Raw genomic sequence first — 20,501 nt, forward strand, 5'->3', positions numbered from 1 at the left:
GCAGGAAGCCAAGGTTTGTTAACAGTGCATAGTCTTCAATTCAAAGTTCTTTTACAGATAGGAGTAAAAAGAAGGAAAATCAGAAGGGGATCAAAAGAGGATTAATTAATCAAAAAGAAAACACAGTATATGTACTTATAGTCTTCTTATAGATCAAAAAATTATACTAAATAAATGAAGAATGTAGATCCAAATGTCAGAAGATGCAGTTATACTTAATCCCAGTTGCAGGTCTCAAAAAGAAAGTCAAATTAATAGTTTTCTTGTGATTAAAATGGAGTCTATGTTCTTTTCCAAATTCAAGACAGAGGCAAAAAAAAAGTAGATCCCAAGATGGAGTCAGGTTAGAGGTTCATATGGCCAGGCAGATGTGAAAAAGTTCTCAAAAAAAAAAATAATCCCAAGAAAAAGGCAATCAGCAAGTAATCCAAAGTAATCCAAAGGCAGTCAGCAGATAATCCAGCTAGGTTAATCCAAGGGTAAATATTCCAAAGGAAAGGTGTCAATTTCTTCTATTTCCCTTTTATTTTCAAATTGTTATATTATGTTATTATGTTGCAAAGACAGCAGGATGAGGAAAAAAAAAATAAGGCAACAAAGTTGTATTCTTCCGCTGTTGAAATGTCAGCCCGGAACACAATGTTTTTAGCAGACTATAAAAAAGAAATTTTGCTCATCATTACTGATTTCTTTTAGCCATTAAAATTTTCTAAATAGTCATTTCCAGTTTAAGTTCTTTTATTAGAGCATAAGGTAGAAAAGATATTTTATAGGTTCCAAAGTTCAAATGCAAAATGGAAACAATGAAAATGAGAAGGATTAGTCTCGGCTGTTGTTTGCGGATGAGTCTCAAAGAGAAAAAAAACTTTCGCTTTCGCCTTGTTAAAGAAAGCTTTCCCTTGAGGCTTCAGTACGATCAAATCTTCTAATTCTAGTCTTGAAACAAAGAGGAAATTTTTTACCTTGAGTCCTTTATCGAATGTATTCTTTTTCAGTCGGTTAAATGTAAAACTTTCGCTTCAGGAATTTTTCTCAGCTTCCCGCTGGGTGAGGGGAGAAAGCGCTGGCCGGTCCTCTTAGGCAAAGAGGATCGGTTCTCCCGTCTTCGAAGCTGCGGGGCGAACCGCTGCCTCCGGAGTCTCAGCGATGGCTCCTCGGGCAGAGGGGAGCCCCCTGTTCTGGGATCGGGCCATCCGAGCCCGATCCGATCGCAAATGCGACCTTCGGAGGGGGTAGAAAGGATCGCCTGGCAGAGCCCTGCCAGAGATGTCCCGCCGCGATCTCCACCAAACCGGAAGTCTCTAGTCTAAAATCAGTTCTATGGGAAGGATCGTCAAACGATTAGCCACTCCAGGTCAATAAATAGATAATGTCCTCTGTAGATCTTTCTTAACTCTTTGAATCTGCTATGTATAAAATCTTCCACTAGGGGCACAGTTCTTCAGTAGTGATCTTCAAAAAGAGTGAGCAGATGGAAGTGGGTGGGTGGCGGGGAAGATGACAGGCAAGTTCTAATATTAGCTGATATCCCCAGTCAATTGGTCTCAATAATCATAGGCAGTTCAGCACTTTGTTCATGCACCGCCCCTTCCCTCCTGGTCTTTTGTAAAGCTCTGAAGATCTACCTCTGCCGGTGGGCATGGGAGCCATGAGTGATGAGATTGTCTCCAGCCAATGTTGTGAATGATTGGAATTGGATGAATGTGGATGACTGTACATGGGGTTTTTAGAATTCTTATTAATTTTATATATTACAGTGATCTCTCGATTAGTGTGGGGGTTACGTTCCAAGACCTCCCGCGCTAATCGATTTCCGCGTTATAGTGGTGCGGAAGTAAAAAACACCATCTACGCATGCGTGCCATTTTTTTCATGGCCGCACATGCGCAGATGGTGGAGTTTGCGTGTGGGCGGCGGGGAAGACCAAGGGAAGGTTCCTTCAGCCGCCCAACAGCTGATCTGCTCCGCAGCGCGGAAGCAGCGAGGAGCCGAAGATGGGGTAAAGGCAAAGGGGAAACCCCATCTTCGGCTCCTCGCTGCTGCCGCGCTGCGGAGCGGATCAGGTGTTGGGCGGCTGAAGGAACCTTCCCTTGGTCTTCCCGCCGCCCAGGCAAAGGGGAAACCCCAAGATCGCTTGCCGCTTGCCGCTTGCCGTATTGCAGCTTGGAGCCTTGCTTCGCCTCCTTCGCTGCAATACGGCAAGCGGCAAGCGATCTTGGGGTTTCCCCTTTGCCTGGGCGGCGCTGGGGCCATGCGGAGCCGCTCATCTAGGGGGGCGTGGACCGGCAAGGTGCCCTCCGCTCTCTCTCTTTCTCTCCCTGTTACCGGTGTGGTATAAGAGAGAGAAAGAAAGAGAAAGGAGGGCGACTTGCCAGTCCACGCCCCCCTGGATGAGCGGCCCCGCATGGCCCCAGCGCCGGACTCCGCCATTGCCTCCGCCCTTGTTCGGCTCTGCAGCTGAGAGGCCACGTCCACCCCCTCCTCAGTGTCCCCGGCACCCAGCGTCCCCATGCCGCCTCCACCTCCCGGTAATGCGCCCGACCTCTGCCTCTCTCTTTCTCTCTCATATACCACGCCGGCAACAGGGAGAGAAAGAGAGAGAGAACTAGCGCGGACTTATTTTTTAATTAATATTTTTTGAAAAACCGCGTTGCAGCGTTTCGCGCTAATCGAGACCGTGCTAATCGAGGGATCACTGTAATTTTAAAAAATAATTAGATTTCTTCACATACTGTATATTGTCTGCATTTACAATGTTGTACACCACCCTGAGTCGCGGTGCACATGTGTGCACTGGAAACCGGAAGAACAGCTGGCTGATGTACACATACGCACTGGGTGGCTGCCCTTCCAGTTTCCCGCATTCCTGTATGTGTGGAGACCAGCTGGCTGGCGCTGGAAACAGAAAGAACAATGGGCAACCGCTTGTGTCCTTGGCTGGCACGCGTGGCATAAGTTTGCTATTACAGGGATAGGGTCACCAGAGTTGAAGGATATTATTTTACCATGCATCCACCAATCTGGCTTTGCCACCATTTCCTTTCTAAAGAAGGCTTTCTGAAGGGACACCCAAAGAGGCAACTTCGTGGAGAAACTTGTTTTATGTTTATTCCAAATTCTTAGTATGGTGCATCTAGCAAAGTGCTTGAAATCAAGATTAACTTTATCACGCCATAGATAACTGTGCCATCCAAACCTTAAATTATGACCTTCTAAATCAATGAAGCAAGTCCTGCCCGACTCTCCTTCAAACACTGTTCCCTCCATGGTCAAAGCTTATCTCCTCTCCCCCTCCAACCCTTTTGGACCAGAACATCCCACTGCCAGGGGGCAAGATGCTGCAGCCAGCATGACAGCTCCCAGGGTGAGTAAGGAGAAAGATGTCCTGGCTCTCGCCCTCTCGTTCCCAAAGGTCCCCAACTCCAGAGACAAACCCAAAACGAAACCAAAGCGCGAGCTGTCAAGGGAGATCCGTACTAGCCTCCAGCAGAATGGGAAGGAAGCTTCTTTAAAAGAGGTGGTCCTCCTGCAAGTAACCTCTCCTCCCTCTTGTCCCCCTCCTCTTTTAAAGGACAGTGCACAACCAAGAGCAACTTTCCAAGCCGGGTGAGATGCTTTTCTAAGCTGGGGGCAATACCCTCCCTCATCATACACACACACACACACAGGCAGGAGTGTTGCCACTGGCTTGGAAAAGCATCTCCCCCTGCTTGGAAAGTGCTCTTGGTGGTGCATGGCCCTTTAAAAGGGGGAGGGAGGAGACAAGCTCTGGCCCCTCACTTCGACCGGGGAGGGCAGTCATGCAGGATTTGCTTCACGATTAATCCCAAAGGAGTGGGAAGCTTTGGAGTCTTCCAGAGCTCTTCATTATGAGTGGCAAAGAAGTGGAGGGGGAGAGTTTAGTGAAGTAGCAGAAATGTCCCACATTAAACCAGGAATTCCTACCAAGCTCATACGTTTCCAAGCAGGCTTTTTGCATAGTCCCAGAGTTCTCTGAAGCCTCCTGGAACTAAAAATGGGCACAGAGGAGGAGCGCTGCACACCCTGTTTTTCTGCTAGCAGTTTCCTGAAGCTGGAACTAAAAATGGGCCGTGGAGGGGGGATGTTGTACCTCTGCATGCCCCATTTTGGTGCTGGTAGAGTTCTTTGAAGCCTCCTGGAACTAAAAATGGGCACTGGAGGGGGAGCGCTGCACCCCCCCGCACGCATTATCCACACATGTGCATGTGACCCCCGCACATGCATGTGCATCTCTTGGCCGAAAGCTGTGAACCTGACCTGAATGTCAGCTCGCATGCTCGCAGAGATAGTCCAATGTACCAGCAGTGGGATGTGTGCCATAGGTTCGCAATCACAGACTTATAGTATTGGCTTGAAAGACCATTTGGACCTGTAGCTTTACCTGATTTCATTTTAATGACTTCTGATATCTCAGACGCAGGTATTAGATCATTCATAAGTTGTTTCTGAGTTTTGAGATAATTTAGGCCAAGGGTAGGCAAAGTTAGCTCTTCTATGACATGTGAACTTCAACTCCCAGAATTCCTGAGCTGGGAGTTGAAGTTCATAAATCATAGAAGAGCCAACTTTGCCTACCCCTGATTTAGGAAGTTGTTGTCTTAAAAGATATTCATCTATTTTTGGTATTTCTCCTGTCTTTCATACAAATTTGAATAGAAGTTATGAAAGGACTTCTTGATAAGTTCATTGTCTGTTATTGTATTATTGCTTTCACAATTTTCTCAATCATTGTCTTTTCCTTTTCCTTTTTTAGTTTATAAACTAAGCCAGTCATCTTCCTAATTTATTTGCAAACTCAACAGTGTCTTGCAGGGTAGAGCTGAGGAATTTGTTCAGTTAATCATTGGATTTGTATTGTGTATTGTTGTTGTGAGCCGCTCCGAGGGGTGGCATACAAAGCTAATAAATAAATAAAGTCACCCAGATTCAGATAAACCTTGACTCCGGGCAATTCCGACCAAGATGACAGGGGTAGGTCTTAGTCCTATTGTATGGGACTTATGAGGATGTGGATAAAGCTATGGGAGTGATGAGTTCCTCCACGTGTTTATTGGATCCGTGCCCCTCCTGGCTGGTTTCAGCCAGCAGGGAGGTGACACAAGGCTGGCTTCAGGGTTTGGTTAACACCTTCTTAATGGGGGCTCCTTCCTGCAACACTAAAGGAAGCGGTTGTGAGGCCCCTCCTCAAGAGGCCTTCCCTGGATCCAGCTGATTTGAGCCGGGAGGGGTAAAAAAAAATTTTCTCCATATAACAACATACAAAAACAATATACTGTAAATTCTATTCTTGTTACAATAAAATAGTCTCGAATAAGTAAGTCATATATATTCCAGAAACATTTTTTTTAATCCCATCTATTTAATTTCAGTATCAAATCATGCCCCCTTACTCCATTCTTTCTAATGTTGTCATCCAGATAAGTTTAAATTATCCTCTAATTGAATTCACGATTGATATCCTTTTAAGTATTAATAAAAACAATATGTTTAAGATATTAAAGTCTAAGCCATAGCTTCCTTCCCTCTTTATATATTTTTCACAAAAGACTAAAACCCCTTATGAAATCCTATTTTATCTATTAATAAATATAAAGAAAAAACCAAATTGATATAACCTTATACATTTGCTTATTGTTATCCCATTATTCTATTTAATTGAATCCCTCCTAGTAGATTAAACCAGAAAGAACAAAAAATAATAATAATCAAATCTTATGTAATCATTTTGCATAATAAAATCTATTTCATTTACCATAATATATTTCATTATTTAATTACTATATTTCATTAGTTTTAATCTTAACGTTAAACAAATTTATTAATCCCTCTTAATAAACTACATCAAAAAAAGAACAAAGCTTATTCAGTCAAATTACTAAATCGAATCTAATCAAAATACTTCTGGTTTCTTACCCCCAAATTTCTCTTGCTCCATATCAGTATTTAGCCATACATCAGCAAGAAAACATGCATTTTATCCTTTAATTTTATTCATTCTCAAAGTTATTTTTATTTCCATGTCCAAAAGTCTTAGTTTCTGTGCCTCTTCTACATCTTCTGCTCCATGTATGCCAGACTTTTAACAATTATCAATAACCTCCTTGCTATCCCAAGTTTCCTGTGATCCTCCTCCAGTTCCAATTTCAGTTGTGAATCTTATTTCTTTATATACTAATTATTTAATGTCTTTAGAAATCTCATTGAACAGATCTTTTACTTCCTCCATCTCTTCTATACATAAAATGGCTTTTTGTAAATCTGTATGTAAATCTCCAAATAGCCTAGAAAGCCCTCCTTATATCAAAGTCACTCTTTTACTTTATTTTTTCCTCTTGTAGAAAAGAAAACAGCAATTTTACTTAGACCAAATAGATTATGTCCTGAAGGTCACGTCTAGGTAAACATAAAATTCCAGCTCAGACACTTTCCCATGAAAATCACCTCCACCAATAAATGGCAACAGCATACAGTCCTCAAATTCCTTGTTTTTTCCCATGTACTGTAATACCTCGTCTTATGATCTTAATTGGTTCCAGGACAAGGTTTGTAAGGTGAAAAGTTCATAAGAATCAATGGAAAAGCCAATAATGCGTGCAAGCCCATTAGGAGAATCCAAAATATTAAGGCTTAAAAAAAAAAGTGGTCGCCAGACAAAGCTGAGGCGAACAGAGTGGGGGGAGCGAGTCCCAACGAAGCAAGGTGAAAAGAGTCTCTCTTGAGCTCCATGAGTCCCTGCCTCCCGTTTTTGTCCCCCTCACTCTGCTCATCTCCCCCACACCTTTCTCCTCCCTTGAGCTACATGAGTCTTTCCCTCCCGTTTTTCCACCCCACTCTCCTCATCTCCCCCACACCTTTCTCCCCCCTTGAGCTCCATGAGTCTTTCCCTCCCGTTTTTGTCCACCCCACTCTCCTCATCTCCCTCACACCTTTCTCCTCCCTTGAGCTCCATGAGTCTTTTCTTCCCGTTTGTGTCCACCGCACTCTCCTCATCTGCCCCACACCTTTCTCCTCCCTTGAGATCCATGAGTCTTTCCCTCCCGTTTTTGTCCACCCCACTCTCCTAATCTCCCCCACACCTTTCTCCTCCCTTGAGCTCCATGAGTCTTCCCGTTTTTGTCCACCCCACTCTCCTCATCTCCCCCACACCTTTCTCCTCTCGTGAGCTCCATGAGCTTTTCCCTCCCGTTTTTGCCCACCCCACTCTCCTCATCTCCCCCACACCTTTCTCCTCCCTTGAGCTTCATGAGTCTTTTCTTCCTGTTTTTGTCCACCCCACTCTCCTCATCTCCCCCACACCTTTCTCCTCCCTTGAGCTCCATGAGTCTTTCTCTCCCGTTTTTCCACCCCACTCTCCTCATCTCCCCTGCACCTTTCTCCTCTCTTGAGCTCCATGAGTCTTTTCTTCCCGTTTTTGTCTCCCCCACTCTGCTCATCTCCCCCACACCTTTCTCCTCCCTTGAGCTCCATGAGTCTTTCCCTCCCATTTTTGTCCACCCCATTCTCCTCATTTCCCCCACACCTTTCTCTTCCCTTGAGCTCCATGAGTCTTTTCTTCCCGTTTTTGCCCACCCCACTCTGCTCATCTCCCCCACACCTTTCTCCTCCCTTGAGCTCCATGAGTCTTTTCTTCCTGTTTTTGTCCACCCTACTCTGCCCAGCAGAGCGCCTGTTTTTGCGATCCTGGGATTCCCCTCCTGGGATTTCCCTACAGCATTGCAAAAACACGGAAGTCAGGAGGTGGGGTTTCCCATGGAGAGGAGCCTCAGGGGATCCCAGGATCGCAAAAACCCTGCGCTTGGCTTGCAACGAAAGTCCGGAGGCGGGGCATCTCAGTGGCAGCGGCAGGTTAATAAGATGAAAAAAGTTTGTAAGAAGAGGCAAAAAAATTCCGAATCCTGGGTTTGTATCTCGAAAAGTTCGTATGATGAGGGATTTGTATCACGAGGTACCACTGTATTTCACTTTTAAAGCCAATAAAGTTTAATAAGGTTGCAATACAAATTTTTAAAGTCCAAATTTCAAATCCAAAATTAATCCAACAGTCCATAGCAATAACACAGGTTTTAGCAGTCACTTTCCATCTTCAATTGAAGTTTTGGTACTAATTAGCCACTTCCCCCAACTCTCCTTGTATTTTTATCCTTTGAGCCCCATAAAAGTTCTTCTAAAAAAATCTTTTTTGGCCAACAACTCATTAAGTCTCTTAGATTTCCTCTCTTCTTCCTCCAGTACAGTACAGTGATCCCCCGCATTTCGCGATCCCGATCATTGCGAAAGGCTATAACGCGATTTTTCAACCCGGAAGTCAAAACACCATCTGCGCATGCGCGCCCTTTTTTTATGGCCACGCATGCGTAGATGGCGCCGGGCAGATCAGCTGCTGGGCGGCTTCCCTGGGTCTTCCCCCTCTTGCTGTCGGGAGGGCGAGCGGCGGGCATCAGCGAGGAGTTTCCCCACCGCCCACGCAAACTCCTCGCTGCCGCTCGCCCGTCCTTCGCCCGCCCACGCCGTTCGCTCGCGCCGCTTCCCAGCTGAGTCCTGAAGCCAGAAGGCAAAGGCGAACTTCCGCGTTTGGCTTCGGGACTCAGCTGGGAAGCAGCGCTGGGGTTTCCCCACCGCCCACGAAAACTCCTCGCTGCCGCCCTTCGCCCGCCCACGCCGTTCGCTCGCGCCGCTTCCCAGCTGAGTCCTGAAGCGAACTTCCACGTTTGGCTTCAGGACTCAGCTGGGAAGCGGCGCGAGCGAACGGCGTGGGCGGGCGAAGGGCGGGCGGGCGCGCGGGCAGGCAGGCGGTGGACAAGCGGCGGGCGGACAAGACAAGCGGCGGGCGCGGCAGCAGCGAGGAGTTTGCGTGGGCGGCGGGGAAACCCCAATCTTCGGCTCCTCGCTGCTGCGGCAGAAGTAAAAACACCATCTGCGCATGCGCAGATGGTGTTTTTACTTCCGCACCGCTACTTCGTGAAAAACCAATCATTGCGAGGGGTCCTGGAACGGAACCCTCGCGATAATCGGGGGACCACTGTATTTCAGTTACCTTTTCTTTCCGGATGTCTCCTACCTTATCAGTTAACTCCTTTTATCACATAGCCAGAGCCATGGCTATGGCAACCGAAGCTGTTCTGCACCGCTGCTGGTGGAAGCTTCGGCCAGGCTCTCCATGGGGTATGCTGACCCCAAAATGGATTGCCTGCCAAGTCCCCTTCTTCACCTCCCTTTCAGGGGGTTCTGGACTCTGTGCAGGGCTCTCAAGCCCCCCGCCGGCTTCCAGAACAAGTGCCTAGGCATCTCTGAAGAGTGTGCTGACTCGAGCGCTCGGAGGTGGTACCGGGACAAGCCGGGGCAGGACAAGTGGGGAGCAGCTGCGTCCTCATTTGGAGAGGCTCCGGCCGGCACCGCACGCGCCACTTCTCCTCTGCTGGGGGCGCTAACGTTTCCTGCTGCCCATTGGGGAGGCAACCGCCGCACTCCCTTCCTGGCTGGTGGGAGGAAGATGCTCTGGCTCCGGCCTGGTTTCGTCCTCCTCGTAAACGCTTCGCACCTTTGCACTGGCTGGCTGCACTTCCATGTCTATCTAATTCTGTTAAAAAAATATCCACCACAACCTTTCTAAATACTTTTCCTTTTTTTAAAATCTGAAGAAGTTATGTACCAGTTGTTCTGGGCAATTTTAAAATCAAACCTTTTTGCAAACATAGTGATAAGTAAACATAGTGGGAAAATTCATTTAAGGTTAATGATAGTTGGACTATATCTTTGCTATTTCTGATCATGCTTATTGAGGATTTTTTTTACCTTGCTGGTAAAATTGATTTGATTCCCTCAGCACCTAATGCCCTCTATCTCAAAAAATGAAATATCAAAAAATGTTTTCAAAAGTTGCAACCATTTGCATCTTCCATTCTAACCAATATGAGAAATGACCTTTAGTTATTTAATTAGTTTTAGATTAGTTTAAGTTTGGGTTTTTTAAATATTGAACTGTTTGTGGTCTGAATTGGTACAACTGAAATAAGTTGGTTTTCAAATTGTCATGTCCAAACTTAATTTTAAGATCAGCATATATCTTTTGCATTATTTATGCATTAAAACCATCCCATTCTAGTGAGGATTTATGCTATTCAAAATGCATTACTTTTCTGCATAAATTACGATTTCTGCATAAATGTCATGTCTGTGAATGATTTCCATAAAGTGCAAAGTTTAAAATAGTATCCCAGAATGTCAGCAATTAAAAATAATGTCTTTAGATCAATTTTATTTTCTGCACAAGAATGCACAGAAGCTAGCATAGAAGACATTGCACCCAATAGAGAGCTGTAGGATTTTCAGTTCTGTAAATATATTACACAGAATGATATATGCAGGGGTGGGCTGCTGTAAAAGCAAATAATGTGTGCGATTGGGGAAACCACAGGGAGGATGGAGGCCCTGTTTCCTCCCAGGAGATTCCTAGAGAGGCCCCATGGAGGCTTCTCCCCGCCTTTTCTGGCCCTGTTTCCTCCCAGGAGATTCCTAGATAAGCCCCACAGAGGCTTCTCACTGCCTTTTCCAGTAACAGTTTCGGAGGCTCACGTTTGTAAGTGGAAAATGGTTCTTGAGAAGGGGCAAAAAAATCTTGAACACCCAATTCTTATCTAGAGGGGAAATTTTTTTTCCTATTAATTAGGAAAAGGTTGTATAAAAGTTTTTAGTTTCTTTTAAGAAGAATGTATAAGAAGGAGGAGTAGGCATGACGGCCTATCTGAATTTGTAAGAGGATAATGATATTAATTGAAGTATAAAATAGCAGAATAACACAGTGGGAAGGGACTTTATTCTGCCCCAGCACCGAGCAACAAATAATTATGCAATAAGTTGTCTTGGGTGACATCTGCGAAAAAAAATCAGGTGCTCAGGCATGAAAATTTATTTATTTATTTATACATACATACATACATACATACATACATACATACATACATACATACTTCTATGCTGCCCAGTCCCGAAGGGACTGCCGCTCAGACACTATAGAGGGGACATTGGCCTCCAGAGGGCTACAGAGGGCATTTTTGCCCTCCACAGGCTCCAGGAAAACCTCTGGTGAAGCTTGGGGAGGATGAAAAATGGGTCTACTGGGCCCACCAGAAATTGGCAAATGGGCCATTTCCGGCCTCCAGAGGGCCTCTGGAGGGGGACAGAGGAGGCCGTTTTTGCCCTCCCCAGGCATTGAATTATGGCACTCACACATGCACGATAGCGCACACACATACTCTTTCGGCACCCAGGGAAAAGAAGGTTCGCCATCCCTGATCTAGACCCTTTTCAATCAGGCTTCAGATTTAGCTAAGCACAGAAACTGCTTTGGTCACTCTGATGGATTAACTCTGGTGAGCCCGAGATAGAAATCATTCCCCTATCTTGGTGCTACTTGACCTCTCAGCTGCTTTCAATAGCATTGTCCATGGTATCCTTCTGCAGCAATTATGGGAGTTGGGAGTCAGAGGCACTGTGATACAGTGGTTCTCCTATCTCTTTGGTCGATCATAGTCGGTGTTGGCAGGAGGACATAGGTCGACCCCCAGGCCCCTCCTTGATGGGGTGCCTCAAGGTTCGGTCCTTTCTCCTCTCCTATTTAACATCTACCTGGAACTATTGGGCGAGATCATCTAATGACACGGGGAGAGGTACCAACAATATGCTGATGATACCTAATTATATATCTTCACCCCGTATCAGTTCAGTGAAACAGTGGATATGATGTGCCAGTGCTTGGAGGCTCTGAGGGTAAATAGACTCACACTTAATCCTGACAAGACCGAATGGCTGTGGGTATTGCCTCCAAAGGATTATACCAAATGTCCATCCTTGGTTCTGGGAGGGGAAAAATTATATTCCTTAGAATGGGTTCACAATTTGTGTGTCCTTTTAGACTCAGACTTTAACATCTGATAACTGTAACTAGGGGGGACCTTTGCACAGGTTCACCTAGTGCACCAATTGCGACCCTACTTGGATCAGGAGGCTCTTCTCACAGCCACTCATGCCCTTATCATCTCACGGTTATTGCAATGTGCTCTACATGGGGCTATTCCTGAAGAGCATTCAGAATGCAGCGGTGTGAGCCGTTGTGGGTGCACCTAGCTAGGTACCCCCGCATATAAATCCAATAAATTGAATTGAATTGAATTACACCAATCCTTCACACAGACTGCACTGCCTCCTCATCCCCCATTTCCTTGCCTCCCTCTGCTGCTGGTGCCAGTGGACTACAGGAATTTGTCATTAGTAATTCAAAGAGATTTTACTTTAACTGAAAACATGCCTTGTCGTGCTACTCAGTATAGTTTGGGGTGGGGAGGTTGCTGTTGAGTTTTTTCATTAATGCATTGGGCTTTTTAAAAAAAAAGGTATTTTATTTATTTATCATTGTGATATTGGGTGAAAAAAGTGATATAATTTATGACAATTTTGTTTTGGCTAATGAAAAGCATGTATTAGCATTACAAAATTAAAGTCAGAGTATCACTTGTATAACAAAGCCCAACCTAAGAAAATATAGCTATAATGTCATATTGTTTTGGTTTTTGTTTCTGCATGGATTGAATTTTTAGTGATTTGAGCTGTTCATATTACAAAATGGAAATAGCCTGTGTTCTGACTCTTAAGTCCCAGAAAATTTAATTCAGTTACATAGCGAACAAAAATTAAATTCTCAGGTATATGCCTGGGTTTTCCATAATTCATAATTTTTGCATGATTAACCCTGCTCCTATGCTCTGATCTTTATGACTCATATTGAAATTTGAGACCCTGTAGATTTTTTGTCATGCGGATCTGAAACTTGTGATTAATTGACTTTTCCTCATTTGAGGGGTTCTTACTATGAGTGTGGGGGGGGGCGTTGTTTACTTTTTGCTATACGCTGATTGTTACATTTTGTTACACCCAAAACAGTACAAGTGTATAGTAAATGCAAACTCAACAGCAGAGTTAAGTTTTATGAGCCATTGACATCTCACTTTATTAATATAAAGCAGGGGTCGACAAAGTTGTTCAGAATCTAGGAGCCAGCCAAAAAATTTAGGAGCCAGAATTTTTTTTAAGCAAACTTGGTTTTTAATTTAACAAAAAAAACATTACAAACGTTATAAACCAGTGTTTCCCAACCTTTTTTGAGCCGCGGCACATTATTCGTATTTTCAAAATCCTGGGGAACACTGAAAGGGGGGGGGGCGGGCTAAAGAAAAGTTTGGACAAAAAAACCCTCTCTCTTTCTCCCTTTCGCTCTATTTCTCCCTCTTTCTCTCTTTTCCTTCCTTCCCTTCATTCTCTCTCTCCATCCCTCTTTCTTTCTTCCTCTCTTTTTTGCTCTCTTTCTCTCTCCCTCCTTCCCTTCCTCTATGTCTTTCTCTCTCCCTTGCTCTCTCTCTGTCTCTCTTGCTATCTCTTTCTTGCTTTTTTCTCTTTCTCTTGCTCTCTCTCTCTCTTTCACTGTCTTGCTATATGTCTCTTTCTTTCTCTTTGCCTCTCTTGCTATCTCTCTTTCTCTCTGTCTCTCTTGCTATGTCTCTCTTTCTTTCTCTTTCTCTCTCTCTCTGTGCCTCTCTTGCTAAGTCTCTCTTTTTCTCTTGCTATGTCTCTCTTTCTTTTTCTCTCTCTGCCTCTCTTGCTATGTCTCTCTTTCTATTTCTTTCTCTATCTCTCTTTCTCTGCCTCTCTTGCTGTCTCTCTTTCTTGCTCTGTCTCTCTTTCTCTGCCTCTCTTGCTATGTCTCTCTTTCTCTCTTTCTCTGCCTCTTATATGTCTCTCTTTCTCTCTCTCTCTCAGCTGACTGCAAGCGGGAGCCCTGACGGCGGCAGCTGGACGTGGTGCTGGACACCGTATATGCCAGGCACGCAGCGCCAGCATGTACGACGTCCAGCAGAACGTCCAACCGCCACCGTCAGGGCTCCCACTTGCAGTCAGCTGAGAGAGAGCGAGCGAGCGATCCCTCTCGCCGCCGCCATCTCCCCCGACGCCCCCCCCCCCCCGCTCCCATCGGACACTTGCCGTCGACGAAAGAGGAGCTCCAGCTGGGCGGGGCGCTGCCGGTACTTCCGTCCTGGGGCTTCCGCTCGCAGCTGTCCCCCGCCTCCTGCTCGATGCCGCGGTTTTCGGCGCTGGCCTGCTGGGCCCCAAAGAAAGAAGGCGGGAAAAAGGTGCGAAGAATGGAGCTCTCCTTCTTCCTGCCTTCTTTCTTTGGGGCTCAGCAGGAGCGCGGCATCAAGCAGGAGACAGCTGCGAGCGGGAGTACCGGCAGCGCCCCGCCCAGCTGAAGAACACCGCCGCGGAACACCGGTTGGGAAACGCTGAGGCGCCAGACAACATTTTCTAGGCGCCACTGGCGACCAGGCGCCTGGGTTTGTCGAACCTTGATATAAAGTACAGTGATCCCTCGAGTTTCGCGATCTCGATCTTCGCGAAACGCTATATCGCGATTTTTAAAAAAATATTAATTTAAAAAAAACCACTTCCGCGTTTGGCTTCGGGAGTCAGCTGGGAAGCGGCGCGGCTGTTTTAAAAGGTCGCAGCCGGCCTGGGGGGCTTCCCAGCACCCCCCCGAACCCGGGTGGCCGGGCGAGCAGCGAGCGAACGGCGGGTGGCCGGGCGAAGGGCGGGCGAAGGGCGGGCGAGCGGGTACTGCAATCTGTCGGCTTCCGCACTTTCGTCGCTCCCCACCTCCACCATCTGCGCATGCGCGGCCATGAAAAAAAGGGCGCGCATGCGCAGATGGTGTTTTTACTTCCGCAACCCTACATCGCGAAAAATCGATTATCGCGAGGGGTCTTGGAACGGAACCCTCGCGATAATCGAGGGATCACTGTATAGTGGTAAAGAGATCTAGACATAAGGAATTTTATTTTTTAATAAAGAACATATACAATTCCTTTCAAATTGTATGGTTTGTAGCTATGGCAGATCACTGCTGCTTTAGTTGAGTCCTTACTTGCAGAGTAACTGCATTCCCTTGAAAGCTCCCTCTGGCTACTGTGTTGTTTGCATAGGACCCTGCACATCTATTTGTGATTTGGTTGTTTTTCAGTTTTGAACTCTATATGTTAAGGGCAAGAAATATTAGGACTTAACTGTAGGCATTGAAGTTTTGATTTTGTTTTAAACTTCTGATATTTTTTGAGGAAGTTGTAGAAGTGTTGAACAGAGAGTTATCCCTAATGAACCATTTGAATAAAAGTGAATCTTGCTGTATAAGAAACATTTGTCACTCCCTTGTTTCTAGGATTAGGTCATGGCGTCCAAAGCAAATACAAATTGATCATAAAAACCGGACTTTGTAATTTCATCAAGAGAATGAATTCTTTTCAAAAACATGTTCACATCTCTTTTTGAAAAATGTCATTGGCTTTCCCCCCATGTTCAGCCTAGTGTTTTGTTTTAAGTTCATGGCTCCTGTATAATTTTTTTCTTCCAATAATACAAGTTTCAACTCTATCTTAAATAGAAATGTATATATTTGACTTCCTATGTTTCCCTGAAAATAAAACCCACACCAAAAACAAACCTGGGGGTTTTTTTGGGTGGTCCTAATATAAGCCCTACACCGAAATAAAGGGGGAGGGACATGGCCAGCATGATAGTGGCCACTTAGTGCAGTACAAATACTGATAGGTCCAAGCATGAAGGTAGAGATTGGGGGGGGGGGAGAAGACAGGTGATTCCGATGTGCTGCATGGCTGCCTGATTCACAGGAGGGTCTTCGGAGGCTTGTACGGTAGCACCAGCAGCAGGTGGAGGCAGAGGCATGGTGCATGGCAGAGGCAGGCAACCTCAATGTCCTGTACAGACAGCTCTTCAGCACGGCCACAGACAAGCTGAGAGACCATGGGATGGTGGCAGCACATTGGTATCACCTCTGCCACCACCTGGCGGTGCTGTGCACTTTTTATCCATAGGGAGAAAAGCAATTTGCTCCATTGCAAAGGACCCCGTAGGCGACCAATCACTTTCCGCTGGATAGAGAAATAACAGACTTAAAAGCTTTGTGTGCTTGCAAAGAGGATGGCTTGAAACACTGTTTGGGCAGCTACCACTAGCCTCACCTCTCTGTCCCACTGTCTGTTTGCCCAAAGCCTCATTTGGGGCCAAGCTCTCAGCAAGCCCTAGCCTCCACCCTGCCAGGAGGGTGAAGGTTTCCTGCGAGGTGCTGTGGACGAGAAGTGTCCCAGCAGCAGCTGGACCAACCAGACAGAGGAGGTGGAGGCCAGGGCATGCTGAGAGCTTGGCTCATTTATCCAAGCAGACAGTAGGACGGAGAGGGTGGGGCCAGCAGTAGTTGTACTCCCACTCCTGTCGCCCCTTATGCTTGCTGTCTCCTGTACTTTTTAAAAATAAAACCTGCCCGAAAATAAGCTTGAGTGCTTATTTTCAAGCCCAAAAGAAAATAAGACTGGGTCTTATTTTCAGGGAAACACAGTAATACACACCAAGTACAGGAGATCCAAGGAACAATGTTATTGAGACTCAAAAATGTGCTTTTGTGTATTTATATGCATCTTTCAGTTTTTACTTGATTAAAACTGTGCAGACTTGTGACAATAACTTTGCTTAATTCATGTTTGAATTGCAAATATGTATCTATTCAATTCCATTGGTACATATGAAATATCCCCATTTTTATTATATTTAGATAAGGCAGTTGATTGCTGCGCCTGGTACCTTAAGCTTGCTTGCTGTACACATATATGCTGATTCTGCTGAGAATAAATCCTCCAAAAAGAACCTTTTAAAAATTGATGAGGTATGAATCTATTTTTTCTCTAAATGATTTTCTTATTTACCCATTATCTAATTTCAGTATGTAGATTTATAATTTAGATTTCTTCTTTTCTAATGAAGTTATTCTTTTTTATGAAGGTGCATTGCAGTGTTGCAATGCTGCCTTATTGTGGTTTATGTAAAAGAATTTCTCATGTGGAGAATGCCCCAATACACATTTATCTTGTTTCCTCAAAAATAAGACCTGGTCTTACTTTCATCTGGGCCCCAAAGTAAACACTCAAAATTATTTTCATGGGAGTCTTATTTTTTGACCTGCAGGAGATGGTGAGTGCAGACGCCAACAGGAGTGGGAGTGCAGCTACTGCTGGCCCTGTCCTCTGCCCCATTGATTGTTTGTGGCTGCAACAGGCCAAACCCTTGGCATTCCTTGGCCTCCACCTGCCTTACACGCTACTGGCCACTAAGTGAGTGCCCATGCTGCTGCTGGCCTCATGGGGGCTCTTTGCGCTCTTAGCGGGTGCAGGGCGGGACATGCTGACAGCTAGGCCCTAATAAGGGCTTCCTGGGGTGGAACCAGCAGCCCAGTGCTTGATAGGGTCTTGGGGGAGAAATTCCCGTTATGCAAACCAGCCTCTTTTTCAAGTGGGCAAGAAGCCATCTCCCACCATGCTGCTGGCTGGTTGAGAATCAGGTGGTCCTGGGAATCTCTCCCTGGCTGGACATGGAACCCTGGCTGGAAGGGGGTTCCTTCGGGCTACTGAGTGTAAGCCTGCACACCTACTCGGTGCTGCAAATGCCAGGCTACAAGGTGGACGCTGCAGCTCTCATGCCAGCTGTGTGGGGGGTTGCTTCAGTGGGAGGTAATGGAGGCTGCTGGTTAGCAACTGAGGCTTGGTGGTAGACTGGGCTGGATGGAAGGCGAGGTGACTGCAGAACCACCACAGGCAACCAGGGGCATCCCCATGCTTGCCTTGCAAAGCCAGCATGAGAGCTGCAGTGGCCACAAGGGTCAGGGACAGAAAAGCGTGGGGTTCAGTATAGCTGTAGCCTGGCACCTGCAGCACCGAATAAGTATGCAGGCCGGTGCTCAGCAGCCCAAACACTTGCCAATGCAGGCCAATGTCTATTTGGCACCCAAACACTTTTTGCCCTCTTCATCTCCCTCTGGGTGAAAAGTGTGCAGACGTTCAAGCAATCAAATGTCTGTCTGTGTATAGGAGAGACAGAAAGTCACACACACAAAGAGGCAGAGAGGGGACAGAGGGGAACCAAGTATGGAAACTGAGCCTCCTCCATCCAGAAGCAATGTGCAGCCTCTCACAGTAATGAGATTTGCAGCCAATTCTCATTACTGTGAGAGGCTGTAATGGCGAGAACTAAGCAAGGCTGTGGGGGAGTGGAGGATGAAGCAATACAGGGGATGCAGAGCTGCCCCAAGTGCACCAAAATGATGTACCCTTTAGCCAGGCCACCCAGGCCAAACCCTTAATCCCCTACACCCCAGGGCAGCCACATGCCTTCTCTAATTTGCTTTCCAGCCCTGTTCGCTGCTACCGCATGCAGGGCAACTAAAGTAGTCTGTGGGACTCCAGTAAAAAATACGGTAGTTTGGCCTTCCAACTTTCCAAGGGTTTTTTTTCATGAAAAGTTGGAAGGTCTGGACTATGTTTTTTATCTGGAGTCCCACAGATTATTTTTCTTGCCATGCATGTGCAGTGGAGAATGGAGCTGGAAAGCAGGTTAGTGAAGGGATGTGGCTGGGTGGTGGTGGTGGTGTTGAGGGACCTCAGTGTGTGTGTGTGTTTGTGTGTTTGTGTGTGTGAGAGAGAGGGAGAGAGAACACATTGCTGCAAGCCCTGGATACCTCTCCGAGATTGGATCGGATTGTTCTCATTCTCTCTCTCTCTCTCTCTCTCTCTCTCTCTCTCTCTCTCTCTCTCTCTCTCACACACACACACACACACACACACACACACACACAATTCTTTCCTTGGGAGTTCTGCATAGATGCACATCCCAGGATTGCAAGGTTGAAGGTTACAGATTGAGCATTTTGGGGATGTGTGCCTATGCTGCAATCCCAAGTAAAGAACGATCAGCAGAAAAATGAAGGATGGAGATTTTCCAGCAGACCGTCCTTTTTTGGGATCACAGCACAGACACACATTCCAGGATTGCAAGGTTGGAGGCTTCAGCTTGAACATTTTGGGGATGTACTTCCCTGTGCAGGGAAACAAGAGGTTTGCTTCAAAGCTATGGCAGACATTGCACTGAGAAATCTCCACGGTTAATACTGGTATTGAATTGCACATCTTGCTCCAGTGAGGGAAATGCAAGCAGGGGGCTCGGCAGCCAAGGAAGATGGGGGCTTCGGTGCAAAGGAAGAAGGGGCAATCTTCTACCTCCTCCATCCCACTGCAGGGCCACCGTGAAGCACCTGCAGGGCAGTGCGACTGCTGTGTCAAAGTAGACTCTGGCAGGCTGGCGGCTAAAGAGGTGCTCCGAAGATCTGGGCCAAGTTGCCCAGTCCTCGCTGGCGTAGCTGATTCACGAGCCGCAATTAAGGGGCTGAAGCTCCTTGAGGTGACTGGGAAAGAGAAAGGCTGCTTCCTGTGCAGGTCACACCCACCCCCTTTACTAGTGCTTGTATTAGGCCCATCCCAAAAAGTCAGGCTAGGCCTTACTTTTGGGGTAGGTCATATTTTCGGGGAAGTACAATATTAGAAATAAGTAGTAACTATTTACTGATATTTACAGCTTTCACTCTATACCAGTCCATCATCAAAATCAAAGTATGTGGAAGATCCAGAGTCACAACTGGAAGAAACTATTTTTCATCTGCGGCATTCTTTGGCTCCATATGCGGCTTGGGTTCAGGTATAGCATTTAATTTTGTTACCAGCCCAAGAACTGAATAATTTGCATAAGCATGTAGCTTTTACTATTTTCAAACAGAGGAAGTATATGAACTGTTTGCTAGTCAGCTAAATAAGATATGTAGGAAGCACATCACAATAGTAATGAGGGATTTTATTACCCTGACATCACCTGGGAGACAAATCCAAAAGGTTCTTAACAAACAACTTTGTCTCACAAAAGGTAGAGAAGGGAACAAGTGGATCAGCAATGTTGGATTTAATTCTCACTAACAGAGATAAAATGATAGAAGGTGTTGAAGCTACAGGAATCTTGGGAGCAAGTGATTATGCAACATTGGAATTCAACATAATGCAAACACAAGCAGTAGAACAAAGTCAAAATATAATCTTGAACTTTAAGAGAATCAATTTCAATAAACTTAGAGAGAGCTTGGGAAGGATTCCAAGGATGAGAATCCTCAAGGGGAAAACAACTCAAGAAGTTTGGGAAATTTTGAAAAGCGAGTTTATAAAAGCCCAGTCTAGCACAAATTGAAAGACAAAAAGGACAAGTATAAAAAGTGGAAAGAGCAGGAAATAACTAAGGCAGAATATCAGCAAGTATTTGCTGATATTCTGAGCCTATAAATCTGAAGTGAAGAAAATTAAGACTCATAATGAACAAAGAGTTGTGACAAAAGTAAAAAATAACAAAACTTCATCTAACATATTAAAAACAAGAGAAACGTCAAGGAAACAATTGATCCATTGCTGGGAGAAAGTGGCAAAAAAGTGAGAAGCAACAGGGAGAAAGCAGAGCTACCTAACTTGTTTTTTGCATCTGTTTTTTTAATTAAAAATACA

The 20,501-nt window shown here is 45.6% G+C and overlaps 1 protein-coding gene across 6 annotated transcripts in view; it reads left to right on the plus strand.

Annotated features, from left to right (window-relative positions):
- The window catches only part of APOO (apolipoprotein O), a 124,658-nt gene that overhangs the window by 22,712 nt on the left and 81,445 nt on the right, over positions 1-20,501 (plus strand). For all 6 annotated transcript variants that reach the window (XM_070750704.1, XM_070750703.1, XM_070750707.1 and 3 more), the window contains exons 2-3: positions 16,688-16,798; positions 19,537-19,656. In XM_070750704.1, coding sequence (XP_070606805.1) covers positions 16,688-16,798; positions 19,537-19,656 — 231 coding nt within the window. The remainder of the gene's footprint in view (positions 1-16,687; positions 16,799-19,536; positions 19,657-20,501) is intronic.

Source organism: Erythrolamprus reginae, chromosome 4 (assembly GCF_031021105.1).
Source record: "Erythrolamprus reginae isolate rEryReg1 chromosome 4, rEryReg1.hap1, whole genome shotgun sequence".
Lineage (NCBI taxonomy): Eukaryota > Metazoa > Chordata > Lepidosauria > Squamata > Dipsadidae > Erythrolamprus > Erythrolamprus reginae.